The sequence below is a fragment of the Opisthocomus hoazin genome, chromosome 1 (genome assembly GCF_030867145.1).
Source record: "Opisthocomus hoazin isolate bOpiHoa1 chromosome 1, bOpiHoa1.hap1, whole genome shotgun sequence".
Classification (NCBI taxonomy): Eukaryota; Metazoa; Chordata; class Aves; order Opisthocomiformes; family Opisthocomidae; genus Opisthocomus; species Opisthocomus hoazin.
This window is the reverse complement of record NC_134414.1, coordinates 93,566,085-93,586,931: the sequence shown is the minus strand read 5'-3', so window position 1 is coordinate 93,586,931 and position 20,847 is coordinate 93,566,085. Positions and strand designations below refer to the sequence as shown.

At 52.6% G+C, this 20,847-nt stretch overlaps 1 protein-coding gene across 1 annotated transcript in view; it reads right to left on the bottom strand.

Annotated features, from left to right (window-relative positions):
- The window catches only part of PTCHD1 (patched domain containing 1), a 46,367-nt gene extending 33,950 nt beyond the window's left edge, over positions 1 to 12,417 (bottom strand). The window contains exon 1 of the mRNA XM_075429676.1: positions 11,989 to 12,417. Coding sequence (XP_075285791.1) covers positions 11,989 to 12,417 — 429 coding nt within the window. The remainder of the gene's footprint in view (positions 1 to 11,988) is intronic.
- Positions 12,418 to 20,847: the final 8,430 nt, after the last annotated feature.

The window sequence follows — 20,847 nt, the reverse complement described above, 5'->3', positions numbered from 1 at the left end:
CCCCAACAGGCTGAGGTTACAGTATTTTTCAGAAGTAGAATATTGAGTTTGCTAATGTTGGGAGCCTTAGCAAAGTGCAAGCTGGTTTTTTGCATATTCTCCTTGCAAAACGTGCAGCCCTTACCCACCACCATCACCATTTAACCCCTCCTGCGCTGCTGTAGCTGTGCAGAGAGTACCAAGACCTCCCGTAAGGATGCTGCTGGGGCCAAGGCGATGCTACCCACCGCCCCAAGTCTGCGCAGACTTTCCCTGCGGCCGTGGTGTCCTCCACTGTGGGCAGCCACGAAGTTCAGAATGGGGCTCCCTCTGCCCTTTTCTGGCTGGCCTGGGGGGTACCTGATGTCCCACATTCCGGGGGCCCCCACTCGCCGCTGTGTGCACGCTGTGTGGGCGGCTTGGTGGGACACGCCATTCCTCGCGGCGTCAGCAGGGCCGGCACGGCGGGGCGTGCGCCCCTCGCACTGACCAGTCCCCGCGACCTCATGCCTGCGGCAGGTGGCCATGTCTGCTGCTGCCCCGGGGGGAGCGGATCACCGTGCCCGCTCTGAGGAACTGCACGGATTTATCCTCCAGTCCCCTTTACAGCGAGGGAAATGGCTGTCGGAGCAATGCACAGGTGTGGCCACACAGCCAGGGCTGATAAAAGAGAAGGAGAAGCCCTCCTTCACCTGCAAAGCAAGAAGACCACCGCTCTTGCAGGGAGATGAAGAGCCAAATTAAGAATAATTTTTTTCCTTAAAGAGGGAATAGTTATTTTCTGCCTTTAGATTTTGGGCAAGACAATGAAGACTGGCTACAGGGAGACAACTCCTTTTTTCCTACTTGCATATGCTGCTTTCCACTGCAATCCAAACAGGGCAGGAGGCTCTTCTGCCCAGTAAAGAGGCTGGGATTAGGTGATATTTAATAGAACTGCCTCCTTCTGAAGACAAGCACTGATTCAAAAAACACAAGATAGGGTACACGAGAGCAGCAGAGCTTATGCACTTGTCTGGTGGCAATGGGCAAAATGTCTAATAATCATGGCTAAAATACTGGTCTTGTTGAAGTTAAATAGTCATAGTGACTTTTGTGTGGTCTTTCAGACCTATTTGCAGAAAAAAAAATACGATACTCTGAATCTGATTGCTTTGCAATTACATTGCATAATCTGTGATGGGTATACATTTATTTAGTGAAGCTGCCTCTGTTCTTCAGGATGACATGATGTCATATAGGCAAAAATTACATAATTCCTGTATTCTCAACTTGTTTCTCTAGCAGATTGGGGGTGTATTTTTCTAAATTTGAGCAGTTTTTATCTTCTGCAGAACAACATTTCTATATTGACACTAGAAAGACAGGTTTGAGAAATAAACTGAACTAACAGATCTTTTTACAGTACTGGGAGAACATAATATGTGGTCATGGTGAGAAGCAAAACTCTCCGTGGTGGGAGAACAAATAACAGTCTGTGCAACAGATTAGGGGCTTTTGCACAACTTTCTTCTAAAACAAAATAAAATAGAAGATTTACAAGAACCTGTCAAAGAAACGAGCCTGTATGGGGAATTCTTCCTGTCTTTCCAGTTTGTTCTTGCAAAGCTCTGCTTTGCAACAGCTGTTTTGGGGTATGAATTCAAATGTATGTCATTACAGTTTGGGGAAAATGCCCTGCCTTACCGACTGAAAGACATATATCTGATTTTAAATTTTTTACAATGGCAGCTACTGTATGGTTTTAATCAACAAGGGTTGTAAAATCAGATGTCACATAAAGCAGCGCAGCCGAGGACAACTAGGAGGAATAGCAGGACTTTCCTGCCTGTGTTAGATTCACAACATAATTCCTTCAGAGAGGATCCATCGAGAGACACAATGCAGAAGAAATTAAACTGTCAGGAAACTTTTATCAAACAACGTGTGTTGCTATTTACCTTCCCTGCTTCACCTCTGCATTTGCTTCCTTCTACATCTGAAACACTTTCTTTTAATATTTAGGTTATAAAATAACCCCATCTGTCACAGCTGTTACTTCATCTTTAGCGCAAGGCTAGAAGCTAAATGTCATACCTAAAATACTCATTTTTTTCTTGGAAATGATAATTTTGGACTCAGGAGCCCGCTCGGCGGCAGCAGCCTGGTGCCCCCTGCGAGGCTGCGCTGGGCTGGACTGGGCGCAGCGTGAGGGGACGTGCCCCTCGCACCTCGGGGTGCAGGAGTGGGGAGCAGGCAGCCGGCTCGGCATTCTGGGGCACCCCGGCAGCCCCAGAGCCTGCTGCAAGCTCTGCAGCATAGAGCAGCTCCGAGATGTACCCCGAGCTTTGCCAGTGGCCACGCCATGTGTTCTCAGTGTGGAGGCAAACAGCCAAAGAGGAGGAAAACCTACCGTTCCCTCCACCCCTTCGAAGCGTGCCAAGCACTGCCCCAGTGCGCCCATGGCCCCAGCGCGCCCATGGATTCAGCTCCAGGAAGCCTGACTCAGACCTTCTTCCTCGGGACAAACACACCGCTTTACCTGCCCTTTGCTTTTTCGGACCAGCTCCCAGAAAACAAACCTCTGCCGGCTCAGTGCCGGGCAGGGGCACGCTGCAGCACGGCCGCAGGCCGTCCCTCCCTTTGCTCTGCCCCGCTGAGAGCTGCCGACCCGCAGCACTCTCCGCTCTGCGGCCATGCTGCAGGCTCCACTGCGGCCACGCAGGTTTTCTCCACTTGCAACCAGAGCCCACGCCCGTGGCCACGGGTGACTGGCTTCCACAGAAAATGGACAGAAGGTCCAAGAGGTGACCAGGGCACGCCCTACCAGTTCAAGGGATCACGCGGTCTGCAATTCAGCTTGCCTACGGTACGCCGGGAGGTCTCACAGGAAACTTCAGGTTGTTAATAGTGAATGGCAGAAATCGCTGTATGATGGGGACAACGTTAGCAATATGCTAATGCATAATGCATATAGCACTCCTCAGTGCAGCAGATTTTAATAGCAAGTAACCACATTCTCAATAAACCTGGCACCTAGTACTGGGACAAATGATTGACCACCAGATTCTCATTTACCCAGCTGTTTTCTTATCCTTGCTGATCCTATTAGGAGAAAGGGAGATTTCAAGGAATAACAAAAGCTGAATGAATGGTTTTTCTTGCAGGGAGACATGCACTGCTGGCTCATCGCTCACAGCACTTTCAGCTAGCTAACCGTGCAAGGAACCAAAAAGCAGTTTACTGCTGAGATGCCAGAGCACTGCAGCAGGAGAGCTGCACAGCATCGCCTCAGCTCCCTTGCCACCGTGGCAGCCTGTCCCCGAAAGCGCTCAGGCACGAAATAGTAACTTTCACCTCCCCCTCTCATCCTTGTTTAAGCAGTGACCACCACTTGCAGTTCCCCTCTCCCTTCCGAAAGTTGTGTTTATGCGTGTCCTGCACCGGAGAGAGAGTTCTAGAACAGCGTTGTCTCTTCCTTCAGCCCTTAGCCCTTTGCATTTGGTATCATCGTGCTCTCAGTCTTCGTTTACTCTAAGTCCCACGCTCACTCAGTCATTTATTTTAGACAGAGAGGAAAGATGGCTTCAACCAGGAGACAAATCCCCTTCTGCAAACACCCCCAGGTGAGGGCTGTACTGGTCTCCCTCCTCCATGCCAAGCCACGTTTCAGCCTGTAGCACAGATGACAGATGAGGGGTGGCAAAACTGCCCTGCCCGAACGGCTGGTTTTACCCACAGGCCCAGGACGGGACGACGTCGGGAAGCAAAAGCCCAAATCCTTTCACTTATCCTGGGCTAAACAACTTGCTCCAGGGCCTCAGAGAGCCATGGCTGCAAAGATTTCTTCAAGCTGTTTTTGGCTCCTGGCCCTCCTACCTCTGCCATCAACACAGGAAGGCAGACGCCGGGAACCAGAGCTCCCCAGTTTGTCTGCCCTGGGATGACCAAGCCCCACGCTGGGCTCTGTGAGACAGCTCTTCCCCTTACAGAGCTTGGCACAACTTTCAGCAGTGGCAGCAAAGCTGAAACTGAAGGCAAAGGGGTTGTACTCAGAGATGTATATTCAGGACAGAAAGGAAAGCTTGATTTTATTCTTACATCCACGCAAAAGACGCAGGGAGCCACAAGAAGGGGTGAGGAAAACCTCTAGCCCCTTTGCCCTTTCTTTAATTCAAAAGTGAGCAGGTATTAGCAGAATTTTGTCAATTTAGTCAGGTAACAAAAAGTCTGCAGCCTCCCTGTGAAGCAAACAGATCCCATCCCAGCAGGGAGGGGTTAGAAACTGCTGAATCATTTGCAAAATGGTCCTATCCCAGAAATCCTTCAAGCCCGCGTTGCACAGTCTGCCACCCCGACCAAAGCCACGGGCAAAGGGGACAAGGCACGTGGCCCCAGTGATGGCCACCAGTGTCCCACACGGGTCTCGCCCCGCTGGTGGCCTGGCTTTGCTCCCACGGATGCTTCGCGGCGAGGGCGACAGCAACACGCAGCGGGACACTTCAGTCTTGCCAAGCTCCTATTCCCAGCTCACGGAGACACCCCGACTCCCGCGGGAGCTGCGTCAGAGTCGCAGCCACCATTTTTAATATTAAGGATGTGTACAACTACCTTCTGCTTATCATATATACTGCAAAAATGTGTTTGGTTTTGCTGCTGAGCAGTGACGTGCGGTGTTTTATAGGGGACATCGCTCATCGTAAGGACTCGACTAGGCTTTGGTACTTGACATATAGCTGATGAATGGCCAACTAGACAAAACTAGATAGATATACGGATGTCCTCCTGTACTATGAATAATCTGGCACATGGAGAGATATGTTTTACTCACAGGAGTAAGAGCTTTGCAATGCCATATTATTTTTTGTTGTTGTTGTTGCTGGTATTATTTGACTCTATTTAGTCTTTCAGTCTACCTCTGATGGTTCAAATTAAAAACGAGCTTCACTCTAATCAGTGTTGCCAACTCTTACAATTTTTTTCCTGTCATTTTCACCAAATCTGTTTTTTCTCTGAGCTCTGGAGCCTGAAGTATTGTGTTTTTTTAAAAAAAAACCCTCAGCTTTCATTAAAAGAAAGAAATGTCTGATCTCATGGCTATGGAAGAAAGCCTAAGAAGGCTCAAAAATAAAGTGAAGAATGAACTCATCATCTATTTCTGCTTAAAATCTCATCACTGTTTTGGGCTTAAGACTGAAAAACTAGAAAGCAGGATAAATACAATGATTTTTAAATATAGGCTTCATTTTCATGTGAAGCTGGTTTACTCTTCTGGTAATTTTTACAGGTAACTTCTGCCAAGGAAAACGAAGAGGAGAAAAAGCCTTTAATGGATTGCTATAAACTTCTCCACTTCTTCTATGATCTCAGTAATCTCTGGCATTTCCTATCTTTGCAGAGCGCTTTTTCATTCACTTCAAGAGACAGCCTCCGTCAAAACGTAAAAGGGTTGTGAGAGGGAAAAGGCTTGCCCAGCTCCCCGCTTAATTCACAAAAGAAAACACAGTGGGCTCTGCAGACCTGGGCAGAATTAAACTATATCGAGTGTATTTTCCTCAGCAGAAGGTGCAGAGAGGGAAGGCAAGGGAGCCCCTGGACGGGGCCGTGCCCTGCTGTCAGTCTGAGTACCACGGGTCTGGGGCAGGGGTTCCAAGCGAGCTGGTGGGCAGCGGCCTCCTGCCCAAGCCCTTCTGGCTGATGCACACCCGAAGGAGGAAGCCAGTAGGTCCTAACGGCTCAGGAATAACATCAGAAGTCGCAGCTGGAGAGCGTGCAGCGAGGAACGCTATGGGTAGCTGGGCTCTTCGTCTAGCAGGCCGACAACCAGGTTTCCTGAAGAGACGCTAAGATACTCATCATGCAAGCTACGTACTTTTGCAACTAATTTCTTCAGCTGTCCAAACCACGGTGAATTGTTTTCTCCAAAGAATTTTCATGTAAATAAAATCTATAAATTGTTCAAACTACAAGTCATCAACTGAGGGACAACCATTAGTGCTCCAAGTGGCAGATGTGTGTGCATTTACATTTCCACCTGCCTTCTTGGTGGCTACAGAAAATTGCTAGATATGATTCTTCTTTCCTAATCTGAAGTGGAGGAGCTTTACTAATCCATATTGACCATTGCCCTGGCAATTACACCTGAATTTGTCCCACCGGGAGAAACCCACTCCGGTTTTTGGTCTGACCTGCTGCTGGAAAACAGGACCCCTCTGCACAGCCTGGTGCACAGCTCCAAAATGGATTTTTCACGATGGGGAAAAAAAGATGAAAACTTCGCTCCTGCAGCTGATCTTGTGTCAGGTCTACGGCAGCCTCCTCCACACGCCCCATCTCTCCATAAACACCCCTCTGTCCTTCTCAGCAAGCTGGAGACACCACGCAGGCTTTTTGGAAAGGCTCCTCCAGCAGAAGTGTGACCCATAGGCCCTTCCTCACTACAGAAAACCTCAATAGATGCAACTTCACAGCCCACGGTGCTCATTGTTGTTACTTGGCTCCTCCTTCTCCCTTCCAACAGGAGAGAGGGGGTTCTCCTGCTCTAGACCCCAACTTAAAGACAGGGTCTGGTGACAGCTTTCAGGAAGCCCAAATTTGGTCACTGTGAAGAACCGGCAGCTCTCCTCAAACCATGCAGCACTGCCTGAGGCACCAGCAGCCCTGACCTCCAACGCCTGCCCTGCCTGCTTGCATTGGAGGGGTGACGTCCCCCATCACACATGTCCAGCCATGCACTGAGGGAACCCGTCCCCTGCACACTCCATCAGACAGGAGGCGAGATCTGACCTTCAAAAGCAGGAAAGGCGATGCAACACAGAGTGCTGGATGTCCCCAGCATGGGCTGCCTGGCTGGCAGCGGCTCGGGGTGCACTGTCGCAGGGGAGCATCGCACCACGGTGCGAGGCAAGAGGGACAGTAAAGGGACGCCATCCCAGCTGGAGCAGTGGGATGCGGATGTCCTCCCAGGCACGGGCAACTCCAGGGCTTCTGCTCCAGCCCCCGGACGGCGCTGCGGGAGAGACCAAAACCTCTCACCCACAGGAACCACGCCAAGGAGCTGCTGCTGCTGCAGACACCGGGAGCTCAGGAGGGGTTCTGCACGTGCTTCCACGCTGCCCTTGCGGCGTGCTTTTTATCTTCCCTGTTCCCTGGCAGTGCCCAGATCTTACCTGCGTATCTTAATTCTCGTCTGTTTTCGCATAAGATACATTTTAGCCCTGCAGCATTGTGCTGCTATGACAACAGGCTTGCACTTCTGCTGCTTTCACACCCTTGTTTTTCTTGTATTAGGACTCTTCCCCTCATCTTACAGCCTTGCTCTCAAGACATGACTTCATCCGTTAATTTTTTTTCAGCAGAATTCACTATTTGTTCTGTTGAAGTGTTTTTAGTGCCTGAGCTACCTAGAGAAGGTGGAGAGCTACTATTTCCATCGCTAGATCCACAACTGACTGCCTGTGTCCAGGCATTCAGAAGCAGCCAAAGTTTTAAAATAAGGAGTACCCTGCGTTAGCCAGGATTGCGCCAGACCGAGCTTTCGGCTCAGCTGAATGACCAGAATCCACTTCCACCGACCCTGAAAATAACATCTTAAGCATGCCATGTTTGTACAGCAAAGCAATTGGAAATATCACAGGCACGGGAACATAAATACGGTGATTTCCTCCACGAGTTTCCTCACAAGTAGAAAATAAGTGAGGAAATCTGGGAAGACTATAGACAGGGCACGCAGGCGCACACGTTAACAGGGACATAGTAATTAAAGAGCAGAGGGAGGAAATGAAACCCCAACAAGTATGAGGTCTACAAAATTTTGAAGTTCAACTGATTTGTTCTGCAGTAATCAGAAGTTATGCAGTTCTCAAACTTAAACAGAAATACCTAATTTCACTACTTGCCTGCATCTTGAAACAGATATTTCACCAGTTATCTAGAGCCATTGATGGCCGGTTTATATGAGAGGTGCAATGTATAAGCACCGTCTGAAAACACGTAGTTGGGAGAGGTATCCTCAAAAAAAATAAACCCTCACCTACAGATTTGCATAGAGGCAAACTGCAAATGCAATCCCGTTCAGTAAGGCATTTTACATTTCATTCCTTTTCATCTCTGCGTCTTGCCACCTTAAGTAGAGTTTTTGCCAAAAAAATATTAGTACTGTGTTATTGTTATAAACACAATAACGTAAGTGGAAGAGAGGATATCCTTCGGAAAAAAAAAGGAAACCTTTCATTAAAAAAAAAAAAAAAGTCTTTTGTAATGTAACGCTGTTTACTCACTGTAAGTATAGAGGAATGAACCGGCTCAAAAAGATGGGTGTCTTGAATTCTGGCTAAATCAGAATGTATTTTCTAGGGTTTAAAAATCTGGCTAGGTCCGTATTTCCAGTGAGTCCGTATGCCTTCAACCTGCCAAGTTTCTAGCTGCAAGTGGAAATACCACCACGACATGGTAGGGGGTTGCTCTGACACTGTATTTAGGTGGGATGCTAGGCTTAGATGACTTGTACAGACTCTACATAATCATCTGAACTTCTGCACAATGGTCCACACCAAATGGCTCAATTATTTTTGTTTCTCCAAGCACTTCTTGGAAATACAGGGGTCAAAGCTCACTTTCTTCAGTTAGGTATTTTTATTTCCTGCCTCTCTCTCTCTCTAAAGAGTGAAATCTTGAGGAAGAAAGGTCCTGGGCACCGACAGCACAGGATGCCAGTGCCCTGTGCTCAGCTACAAGAGCAGGTACAGCAGCGAGTAAAATTTCCTTATTGCCCGCCCACAGTAGCTCAGTCTCAGGATGTATCTCCTGCATATCCGAGATTCTACCGAGGCTTTTTGTTGGATCATCTATTCAAGGCCAGAGATCCAAGATATGTTTAGGTTTCTCCCCTTTCTTCTGCAAATGACTATGCTAGCTGGAAACAAAACATTGGGGTGGCAGGCCCGGAATGGTTTAAGCATTTACAGAGAGTTATGAGAACTATAGACGGAGATCTATGCAAAAATAATAATAATAAAAAGGTACTATTACATAAGGCAGCCACACGCCTCCACGCTAACGAGCAGGAGAGACCTTGTGTGGAGCAGCCTGTACCGTCAGCAAGACCTGCCACTGCCATGCGAGCAGCCAGCGTGGCGCCGGCAGACGTGTGCTGTCAGCGGGGAGTCCCAAGGCAGCCCCTGCCCCGGGGGTGCCGCTGGAGATCTGCGCCTGAGACGGTGGTCGGGCTGAGCCCTTCCCTACGCCTCTTCCCAGCCAGCCAACAGGGCATCGGGCGGCACTGCTAAAGGCGAGGTTCTCGGGGTGAGAGTGCGCCCACAAGGAACAGCACTAAGCCAGCTAGAGATGCCCCCAAAGAAGTTATTTAATTGACTAATTAATTGATTAGGATGTTAGTGTGATTAACTTTTGACAGTACCAGCTATGCTTGAACTGCTCAGTCCCCAAAGCTTTGTATCCCTTTACTGAGGGGTCAATAACAAAGCTGACTTCTTCCTCTGCCGAAACCAGAGGAAACCTTCTCTTTCCCTCGCCAGGTGACCAGGGTAGCTGTAGCAGCTCAAGGCTCTCTCCCTTCCCTCCTTGGCTGATGGGGGGGGGGGGGGGGATATGGCAGGTAACGAAACCCAGAAGAGGTGCTGCAAGAGCAGCCGCCGCCTGCCTGGGGCAGGCACCCCCCTGGGACTCCCGTCCTTCTTCTAGTGGGCGGAGATGCAGCAACAACCGCGCAGGAGAAGCCAGCGTCCAGTCCGACACCTCTTCTAAAGCAAAACCTCTCCCTTGGGGAGGTCATCCTTCTCCAGAAAAAGAGACAAACAAATCCTGCTGTATAGGTTTCTGTCCTGACCGTGCCTACGCGGCAGCATTTTCGGGAACGCAGGTGGGATTACCCCATGGTTCCACCCAGGACACTTATTTACAAGCACAGCACTTTGAGTTGGTTGGCTCTGGACTGGGGCTGGGGAGGGGGTAACTTCAGATGCCTTTGCTCTCTCCTCCCCTCCAAACAACTGGAGATGTACAGGAAAACCTTGACAGCCACCCTTCCCTTTCCCCTTCCCTTGGTGAGCCTGGCTGACACAAGATGATGTAGCCCTGCATCACCACGGATCTAACAATACTGGGAGCGGGGAGCCCTGCCTCCTGTTTTGCTGTGCTTTGACCCACGGGGCCGTCCACAGGGTTGGACAGGCAGCTGCCCGAGCCTGGCTCTGCCCACAAACACAAGAGTAATTAGGATAAAGGATGCAATCTATTCCGTGCAAGACATACTGGAAATAATTAGGTAAGAGTTGGAAGTAATGCATCAAATACGCCTGACAATGTCAGACTAACAGTAAGAGTAAACAGTCAAATGGCAATGGTGTTCATTATCTCACTAAATGAAAAATAATCATTTTGTTGGCAAGTTCCATCTATTAAAAATGAGGCAGCATTAAATACTGACAGAACTTTCTAAGTTATAGCTCTTTTGCTGATGTGATAAATCTTATGGAGAAGTTTGCTTGCGGAAAGATTCTGAGTACCATTTATTTGTGTGTCACTATGCTATTGATAAAACTACAGATCTCTAGAGAATGCAGCGCAGAGAAAAAAATCCATTATCATCGTTATCCTATGACTGAGTAACTGTGCACACACTGGACGCGAATGCAATTCACGGTACAAGAAAACGAAGGAACGAAAACCGTCTCTCTGGAGTTTTCTCCTTCACCAGTAACACTGCTTGTTACCGTACTTAGTGAGTCGATGCTCATTAAATCTGTTTGCTGATTACCGTTGGGTAATATGCCAACAGCAAAAAAAGGAAAACATAAAACGCTGAGTGGCTCTGTATGCGGCCACAGCGGCAATACAATATCAATAAATCCACTGTAGCAGTTATTTCCTCGTTCAGTAAGGAGCAGCCAGGTCTCCCCAAACACAGTAGGCATTTGCACCCGTCCTCTCATTTCAGGTGAGACGCTCCCTGAAGCTGTTAGAAAGAATTAACATCGGCTTTTGTGCGGGCTGACAGTCTGACATTCAAGGGGAGGGGAGAAAACCCCAAAAAGCGATGCCGAGCCTCCGGGGTTTCCACCAGGCAACGGTGACAGCGTGCGGGACTGGGCTCGGCACACCTCCGGCCCTCGGTCAGCGCTCCGCTCCTTCTCCCTGGGTGAACCCGACTCTCTCAAGGCAGCGTTTTTGCATCCGCCCTCCCTGCTTCTCCTTCCAAGACCGTCTGAAGGGACCGGGCTGCAGAGTCCCGGCTCGGCGGCTGCAGGGCTCCGACATGCCAGGGCCGGCAGCGCGGCGACACGTCCCGCCGGACCGCGACCCGCGGGCTCCGCGCCGCCCGGGCACCGGGGGAAGCTGCCGGCCGCTCCGACTCCGGCCGGAGGCACCGGCCGCCCGGCGCCGGCAGCCCTCCGCCGGGCCGCGCTCCGCCTCGCCCGCCGAACCAGCGCTTTTCTGTGGCGGTGGGGAAAAAAAACCCGCTACCCGCTAAAAACAACCCGCCGGGCTGTGCCCCTCGCCTCCCGGGGCGGCGAGGAGGGGGCTCTGCGCCCCCCCCCCCCCCCCCGGCAGCAGCCCCCGGAGCTTTCCCGGCGGCCCGGCGGCCGGGCACCGAACTGCTTCTGAAGTTTCGAGCGCGTCCGAACCCGGCGCCCGCCGTAACTCAGGCGGCACATGGCTGCGCGCCGGCTGCGGAGCGGCTAAGCCGGGCGCTGAACCACTGCGGCGAGCAGCCGGCCCTCCGCGCTCGCCCCCGGCGAGTAAAACCAGGCCCGGGGAAAGAGAAAAAGGACAAAATAAAAGGGGGGGTGGGGGGGTGCAGCTGATCCCGCGGGCGCTGGCGGGAGCGCGGTGCCGGCTCCCCGTCCCCGTCCCCGCGGCGGGCGGCCGGGCGGGCGTCCCAACTGTTGCCGGGCGGGGACCGGGCTCGGTCGGGGCCGGCGGGGAGCGGAGCGGGGCGGGACGCGGGGCGCCGGGCCGGGCGGGGCGGAGTGGCGGCGGCGCCCGGGGCCGGGGCCCCGCCGCGGTTACCTTGAGGATGAGCTCGGTGTGGTGCTGGTCCAGCATGTTGGCCTTGCGGAAGGAGGTGATGATGACCCTGCCGTACCTCCCCGGCGTCTGCAGGTCGGAGTAGAGCCGGTGCTTGGAGCGGTTCACCGGGAAGAGGCTGTCCACCAGGTTCCTCTCGATCTTGGCCAGGCTGTGGGTGGGGGCCAGGAGGTGCTCCACGCTCTCCTCCACCTGGTAGCGGCTGAAGCTGGCGCCCAGCAGGATGGAGATGAGGACGGGCGCCGAGGCGAAGAACACCGGGTGGCTGGCGACGAAGTGGCCGAGCCGGGAGAAGGACGTCCCCAGCCCCCTGTGCAAGACCTGCCGCAACATCCTAGTGCGGAGGGCGCGCAGGAGAGCGACCGCCGCGCCGGGGCCCCCGCAGCTCCCCCACGGCCCCCGCAAGACCATGGGGCAGCCCCGCCGGGCGCCGCCTCCCCGCCGGCCGCGGCTGCGGGGGGCCGGGGGCCGCCGCCGCCGCGCGTGTCCGCGTGCGCGCGGGCTGCGTGCGTGTGTGTGCGCGCGCCTGCCCGCCCGCCCGCGTGCGTGCGTGCCTGCGCGGGGCGGCCCGGGCGCCCGTCCTCCCGCAACGCCGCCGCGCCCGAGAGGAGTTCCCCGGCGCCTCGGTGCCCCGCTCGCCAACCCCGCCGCCGAGCGGCGGAGCCGGGGGGGGGGGGGGCGGGGGGGGCGGGCGGCCCCGCCGCCCCTCGCCGCGGGAAGGGGAAGGGGCAGGCGGCGCTCGCCGCTCCCCGCCCCCGCCGCGGAGTTTGCGCGGGAGCGGGGCTGCCCGCAGACTGCTGACTAATCCCCGGGCCGCGGCGGGCGGGGCGGGCGGGGCGGGCGCCCACAGCCCTCCGCGGCGCCCCCGCCGCCCTCCGCCCGGGGCCGCGGGGCCACGCCGGGGGCCGTCTAGCGCGGGGCGGCGGGGCGCAGCGCGGCGCCTCCCGCCCGGGCCGCCCCGCCCCGCCCGCCTGCCCGCCGGCCCCGCCCGCCGGCCCCGCCGCGCCGCCACATCCCCGCCCCGCCGGGCCGCCGCCCCGGGGCCGACGGGCAGCCCGCGTCCCCGACGGGCGGGGGAGATGGGTGTGCTTCGCGGGGCGGGGCGGGGGGCTTCGGCTCGCCAGAAACGTCCGGCCGCCTCCCCCGGCGGCGGGACCGGGGCGGCTCACGGGGTGCCCGACGGCGCGCCCGGCGCTCCCGCCGCGCAGCCTTCCGCGGCGCCGGCACGGCCCGGCCCGGCCCGGCCCGGCGGCCCCCGCCGCCCGAGTGGGCATGTGCGAACGGCGCCGCACATGCCCATTAGGGGAGCCGGGCGCCGGCCGCGGGGTTGCCCGTGCCCGCCTCGGGGTCTCCGGCCACCCGGGGCCGCCCCCTGCTGCTGCCGGGGCCGTGCCGCGCCTCCCCGGCCGCCGGTGCGGACGTGCTCCCCGTGCGGGAGGGGTGTAGTGGCGGCAGCCGCCCCGCGCGTAAACACTGAAGTTGCCATCAGCAGCAGCAGCGCCCGCCTTGCCCGGGCCCACCCTGGCTGGCGGCCGGTGCGGGCGCGCTGACCCCGGCGGCTGCCGCCGGCCCGGGCTGTGGCTGCCCGGGTGGAAGGCGCCGGGGTTCGGGGTCCCGTTACCGGCCAGGCCGTGGCTGTTGTGCAAACGGGTCAAAAGCAAGTTTCTGCGTGGCAGCGGTTACACCTGTTGCAGCGGGGAGCAACAGGCGCTCCCTGCTTCGGTCACCGGCGGGCTGACAGTCGTCCTCCCTCTGACACGTCGGCAGTGTCCGACCTAAGCCGGTGTTCTGTCGCGGACGCTGCGTGCACAAAACCTCTCTGACACCATCCCCGTCTCCTCGCTCGCAGCTGGGTCACGCAGCTTGGATGCTGAGCTCTTCCCGCGGTTCACCACGGTTCATCGCTGCGGGCGAGTGGACGGCTGGGTTGAGCAGCGGCCAGCCGGGTCCCCACGTCCCCTGGTTTGCTCCCGGGTGCGTGCCCGTGCCCAAATCACAGAATCACAGAATAGTAGGGGTTGGAAGGGACCTCTGTGGGTCATCTAGTCCAACCCTCCTGCCGAAGCAGGGTCACCTACAGCAGGCTGCACAGGACCTTGTCCAGGCAGGTCTTGAATATCTCCAGAGAAGGAGACTCCACAACCTCCCTGGGCAGCCTGTTCCAGGGCTCCGTCACCCTCAGAGGGAAGAAATTCTTCCTCATGTTCAGACGGAACTTCCTGTGCTTCAGTTTGTGCCCATTGCCCCTTGTCCTGTCACTGGGCACCACTGAAAAGAGCTTGGGGAATGCCTGCAGGGCCCACGCTGCCCAACCCAGGGATGCCATTGTGCCCCTGCTTGCCTCCGCTCCCGTGGGGGTGGGTCCCCACCGCTCGTATCAGCCCTACAGTGGCTGAAGAAAAAAATTTAATTTGAATATAATCGGCAGAAAACCTCAAAGATGGAAATGGAAGCGGAAGCGCAGACATGGGAGAGGACCGGGCCCCCCTTTGGGTGAAGCTGGGCTCTGGGCCGGGCCCCAGAGCCCGGGTCTCGTGTCCCCCAGCCCAGCGCTCTCCCCTCGCTGCCCATTTCCAGCGGCGCAGGGGTCCGAGCGCGGGCTCAGTCACGTTGCGGTCTGTCAGGGGGACGCGCCGGGATGTGCCTAGCGCTTTGTGCCATTAGCGACAAGCAGAGAGCTATTGTCGTTGCTGCTGACAGCATCGTCTGTGCTGATTTTTTTTTGCCTCCATTAAAATTATTTTATCATTATTAAAACTGAAGGGGATTATTAGTGGTTTCAGTACCCATCCAGTGGCTGATTTGCGGTTCTCCAGGGTTCCTCAGAAAATCAGTTTGAGGACCTGACACCCAGCCCGGCTCTCGGCACACTGGCGTTGGGTGAGCCATAGGTGGCCCTGGGAAGAACGCAGCCATTTTTTGGGGGCAGAGAGAAAAAGTGATGTATCAGCAGTTCTGCTGGACGTTGCTCTGCCTTCCCAGCCCCGTCTGTTGTAACTGGCGCCAGGCTGCGCCGCCAGCTGCGGCGGGAACGGTGCCTTTCCAAAGGCGGTCATGGGTTTGCACCCCACAAAATCCTGCCTCCCCTCGGCCCAGGGAACTGCCCTGCCTCTGACTGTGGGGTCGCCCATGGGGGAGGGATGTCCCGGGGTGGGATGCGAGGCAGCTCAACGGCTGTGCGTGCTGTAGCCGCGCTGAGTGAGAACCTTACAGCACCGTGAGTGTCCTGTGGGCATTGCCAAACTGGAGGGGTGTTTGTTGGTACTGCGTACTCGTGACTCTGCAGGCGGTGAAGTCACAGAATCACAGAATGGCAGGGGTTGGAAGGGACCTCTGTGGGTCATCTAGTCCAACCCTCCTGCCAAAGCAGGGTCACCTACAGCAGGCTGCAGAGGACCTTGTCCAGGCGGGTCTTGAATATCTCCAGAGAAGGAGACTCCACAACCTCCCTGGGCAGCCTGTTCCAGTGCTCCATCACCCTCAGAGGGAAGAAGTTCTTTCTCATGTTCAGATGGAACTTCCTGTGCTTCAGTTTGTGCCCAAAAGTCACCACTCTGGCCCTCCAAAATCTGCTGTCAGAAGGTGTTCTGCGGTAATACGGTTGTCAGGAGAGGAGCGGCTGGAGGCCTCTCCCGGTACTCTGTGAAGAGCAAAGGACAGCTGAGCTCTCGCCGCGGTCGCAGGGGAAAGCTCCGGTAAGCGGAACTGTCGCTGGCAGCACGTGCCAGGCGGTGTGCGTTAACCTGCTGAGCGCCGACCAGCCCCGCCGGTCTTGTGGAGGAAATGGAAGGGCAGGATTTCTGTCACGTATGCGTGCTACTCTGCTACAGCTCTGAACGGCGCTTTACAAAACAGATAATCATGTCTCCTTGCTGTAGAGAGTTTCCAAACTAAATTAAGAAGGGAACGATGAGAAGAGATGACCGTACAATGAGGTGCAGATGCTGGGAAGAGGGATAATGCACGAGAGGACAATATGATTATGTCCTCTCAAAGCGAATGCCTCAGGGCAGCTACTTTTGGGGACGGATCGTAAAAGGGAGATGGGGAAGGTGTGACTCATAAGCACGGCATCTGCACAGGGTTCAAGCCTGCTCTCAAGAGCAGACCCGTCTGCTGTGAAACAGTTGTTGACTCTCAGACCTGTGCAGAGAGACTATCTCGACCCACTTTCGGGAGCTGTCAAGGCCAAGCAGGTCTGGTGCATCAGGCCACGCTGTCGTCCCCGGGGTCTGCAAGGCCTGGGTGGGTCAAGGACCCCGCAGCCCGAGCCACCGGGCTTTAGCTCTTTGTGAGCGTAAGCAGGGTGCTTTGAACATCCGGACATGAGCGTTGCTCTGTGCATCTGCTTAAATCTTGTTATGGTGGCAAGTTTTAAAACTAATGTGAGAGGGAGAGGTGGACAAGGTTTTATTTAAAACAGCCTCTTCCTCCTACCTCCCCAAAAGAGGTCCAGTGAAACAAAAAGCAGAGAGAACTGATGGAGGAGGGGATTCCTGATAAGTAACTTCAGATGAGTGAAGAGGGCCTAGGGGAAGGGAAAGGTGGCAGGAGCAGCTGGGATGGCGGTGGGAGGTATGCAGAGAATCAGGATTTTGTGTTGTTCCGTTAGGCATGAGGAACCAGAGAAGATATTTTAGGAGTGTGTGCAGGGGATTTAGTGCTGCAAAGGGGGAATGATTTTCGCAACAGAGCACTGAGCAATGTGTGATGCAGGTTCCAGCTGGAGCTTGGAGAGAATGAGGTTACCCACAGTGAGGAGAGGGGTAACAAAGACCTTTTTTTTTTTTAAAGGGAACTAAAAATAAAATTTTCAAGGAGACTTTAATAATTATGGCTAGATTCTTAAGGGATGCAAAACCTTTTTCACTGAAGTTCTCTGTGTTACGCTTGTTTATACTTGCTGGAAGTCTGACTGGTGACATGCAAAGACATTGTGCTTCGTGCCAAGGGATCAAAACGACATGTAGCCAGCCCAGGATGGCTGGGGAGAGCAGTAGCTCTCCCTGCATCACCCGACCGAGCTCTGCTCCGTGTTTCATGGCCTTAGGTCTGGGACCTGGGCCAATGCCAATTAAACTGGTGAGGGCACAGACAAGGTTAACGATAAAGTCAATCTCCCATTGCTGTTTGGTGAGGGGACCTCACAACTTGTATCTTTTGTTCATTTGCAGTTAACAGAAAAGCAGGGTAGAAGGAGCCCTCCTCCTTGTTCCCAGCCTGGGTCCCATCACAGCAGGAAGATTACCCCAAAGTATCACTCTTTCCACTGATACATCCAGCACTTTTGCCACAAGGACGGCAGTTCGCTTACACTGAAAAGGGCTTGCTAGAAGCAACCACAGAAGATTGTAAGCCGGTCTCAGTGCAGTTAGTAGTTCATATTTAATCAATGAAACTGTTCACTTGTCTCTTTTCGTCTCCTCCGTCCCACCTTCTCCCAGCTGGAACCAGAGTGCGGCATCATGGGCACGAGCAGCATGATCACGGTTTGAGAACCCCAAAACTAAGGTGATTTTTTAAACTCTGCAACCAGACAAAGCAGAAATTTCTAATACAGGATCAAAGCTGAAATTTTCGTGTGTGTGATCTCCCTCTGAACAAGTCCTTTGGGGCATGAAGGATGGGGCTACTGGAACAAAATCTGCCTTCTTAACCCAGCATACAAGCCAGGAAGCAATATGCTGCCAAGGGGTGGCCACCCGTTTTGCGATCTGCATCCACAGATTTCATTGCCAGAATTCAAGATGGCTGATTCTTACCTCCTGAAACAGGCTGCTGACAAAATCAACCGTGTCAAAATATTTCCTTCCGCGTCTGTAAGCCCCTAGTGTTCACCAAACGGAATGGAAGAGAGAGGTGAAGATGAAGAAAAGCTATGGCTGTGCACACACTTTGGCGTTGCGCTCCCCAGGGCCCTGATGTTCTGCCACCTGTGACAGGACATACATACTCTAATTGGACTCGCTAATGCAGATCTTGGGAGAAGTCACAGGAACTGCACTATCTTTTCGCATCAGCTGAAAGGGAAGAAATCCTCCCTCCTGCTCCTGCATGACAACATCTCTTTTTTTGCGTCTGTCCTGTAAAATGCAAATGTGTGAATGCTCCTTGCTGGCCTGTTCCTCCTACTGGATACAGAGTTATAGAGAAAGAATGTAAATCACCAAGAAATACTTTGGCAGCTGGCACCTGATTCTTTCCCGAGTGCCCTGATGGTCACTCTTCGGCAGCTCTTTGCTGATTCATGGGGACTGCTGAGAGGAAGCGTGTGTGACATCTTTTTATAGAGTGTAATAAAAAGAGGGAAGTGCCCTGTGTGGCTGGAACTGCAGCTCTATGGTCTGTCTCTGAGATGCTCCATTAGCCTGCTGCTGGCAGTGATGACACAAAAACTGGAGATCCCCGACTGTACCATTAACATGAACAGATTGAAAAAAACAAACTGGAATGTAACAGGGAGCCTGTGCTTTTTCTTCTGTGCTTGTATGAAAACTCAGTGGAGGGGAAGGACGGTTCTGTTCCCTCGCGTATTGGCATAGGCTGCACAAAAACAGATCTCTGCTTTAATGAGAGTTCTCCCATATTGTGTTAGATCTGGATTTACTTCTCAAGGTGAAACCTTTGGATCATTGCTCTCTGGCTATATTTTTGGCTAGGCCATCTGATACTTGTGATTGACCAGATTATTAATCACGGCCTCTCACCTGTTTACTTTAAAACACAGACTGCTGACACTTCTGTCAGCCTTAGGGAAGGGTCTTTCCTTCGCCATAAACAATAATGACCTGACAAAAAGTCCTTCCTTGTGGAAAGATGGATGAAGTTCTTATTTTGAAATGCAGTCTAAATGGTCCTGATGTACTGAAACATTACAGCTAATATAAGCAGACCAGTCAATTTACAGCTTTCATACTACATTTTCAGAAACAAAACAATCAGACAAGGCACCGCAGTGAATGTGCCTGGTATCCCAGTCCGGTTGATGTTAATTGAACGCAGTTGCATCGGATAACTGGATGATGCAGCTTCCTAAAAAAAATAGCAAACGCACAAATTTTCTCAAGATCATAAATTTGCCCAAAGAAAGAGAGGACAGACTTAAACAATATATTCTTTGGGAAAACAGTCTGTGAGCCAATGTGGAAGCATAGCTGTGGACGTGCTATCCTTTGTACACAATACAAAGATCTTCTTAGAATAACCCTGATGATACTAGAAAAACAATTACATTATTCAGGATTCAAGGGAGCAAAAGAAAAAAGAGGTATCATTTGTGGATGAATTATGTTAGGAAAATAGGAATTTACAATTAAGCTATCACAATGAAGTGTATAAAATGTACAGCTTCTTTGCTTCAAGAGTAAAGCACCCCTTTAAGAGACAAGTTTCAGTGTAAAGCAAAACATTGGCAGTTTGGAAAATATATCTGGAGACACTGGGATTTTGGCAGAGCGTAACTCCTAGAACAGTGTGAATGCTTCTTTTTTGTTTATGTGCCTTCATACAAAACTGGGCAAAACAAGTACATTGCAAGCGAAAGCAGAAGAAAATGCATGGAGCTACTGAAATAGGTTAGCATCTGATTTCGGATTTAGGAGTAAATACATACATATGCACGCATATATGCACATGTATATGTGAATGCACACACATGTGTACACCATATATATATGGCATATATGTAAATGCTTATTTTATATATGTATATTTACATAGACAGGCTTAAATGAAAGCAGGGGACATTTCAGTCAGATACTGAAAAAGCATCTAACAGTAATATCTTTCTAATAGTAATGTGGAGCACTAGGGTTACCTGGGAAGGGTGTAGGCTTTTCAGTGTTGGAGGAATTTAAAAGCAAGCTGGATAAATGTGTAAGGTGTGACATAAGTATTGCTAATCCCACCTTGGGGTAGGAGAATGGACTGGGTGTCTCTGAGGACTCTATCAGCCAGCACTGTTTCCTGTGACTTCAGGGTGTAGCCAAAGGACAGGTTAGGTGTTACACCTCCACATCTGATGAAGTATAAGAAAAATAGTCTGCAATTTGCAGACGCAGAGACACTTGTTGCTGAGCACAGAGGACAGCTCCTCCCTCGCTCACCTACAAGAAGAGAAAACATGGGTGCTCTACCGTCCCTGGCAGAGCAGCCAGGCTGTATGGACAGGGCTGATCAGCCTATTTCTCCCCCACTTTATTGCTTCCCATTCTCACTTATGTCCCCTTTATAGCCTTTGGCTAGGCTTTGTGTCTCTAAAGCTGTTAGTAAAGACAATTATCTAAATATAAATTACAGATGTACAGCTTTGGGACAGCACACTCTGACTCAGAATCATCTTCATACTGCTCTGTCACGTTCTTCCACCTGCATCTAGATTGCATATTGAGTCATATTGACAGTGTAGTTGGCTATAAAGTAAGAGACCTTCAGTAAAGGACATTTTTAAAAAAAAATAAATTTCTCCAGTCTTTCAGAATGTGTGTACAAACTGGTATCAGACTGACTAGGTTCTAGGCAATATCATGGAGGTTTTGAATCATTTACGGGATGCAGCACAGACAATGGACCAGGGACTGAAAGCTGCACGAATCAAGTTCTACCACTGCTGTAAGGTCACAGCCAATTCACTGTTAATCTCCCCTTGCCTCTGCTTCCCCATCTTTAAGACTGGGATGATAAAGGTTGTCTGCCTCTCACGGGGAATGAAATGAGCATAATCAGCAATTTAACAGCACTTAGGAAATACAGTGTGATACACCGATGCGGAGCTGTAGAGTATTCAGACCAGAGAACCCTTATTTGTAAGGTCATTCTTAACTTTATGCTTTGTTATGCTTT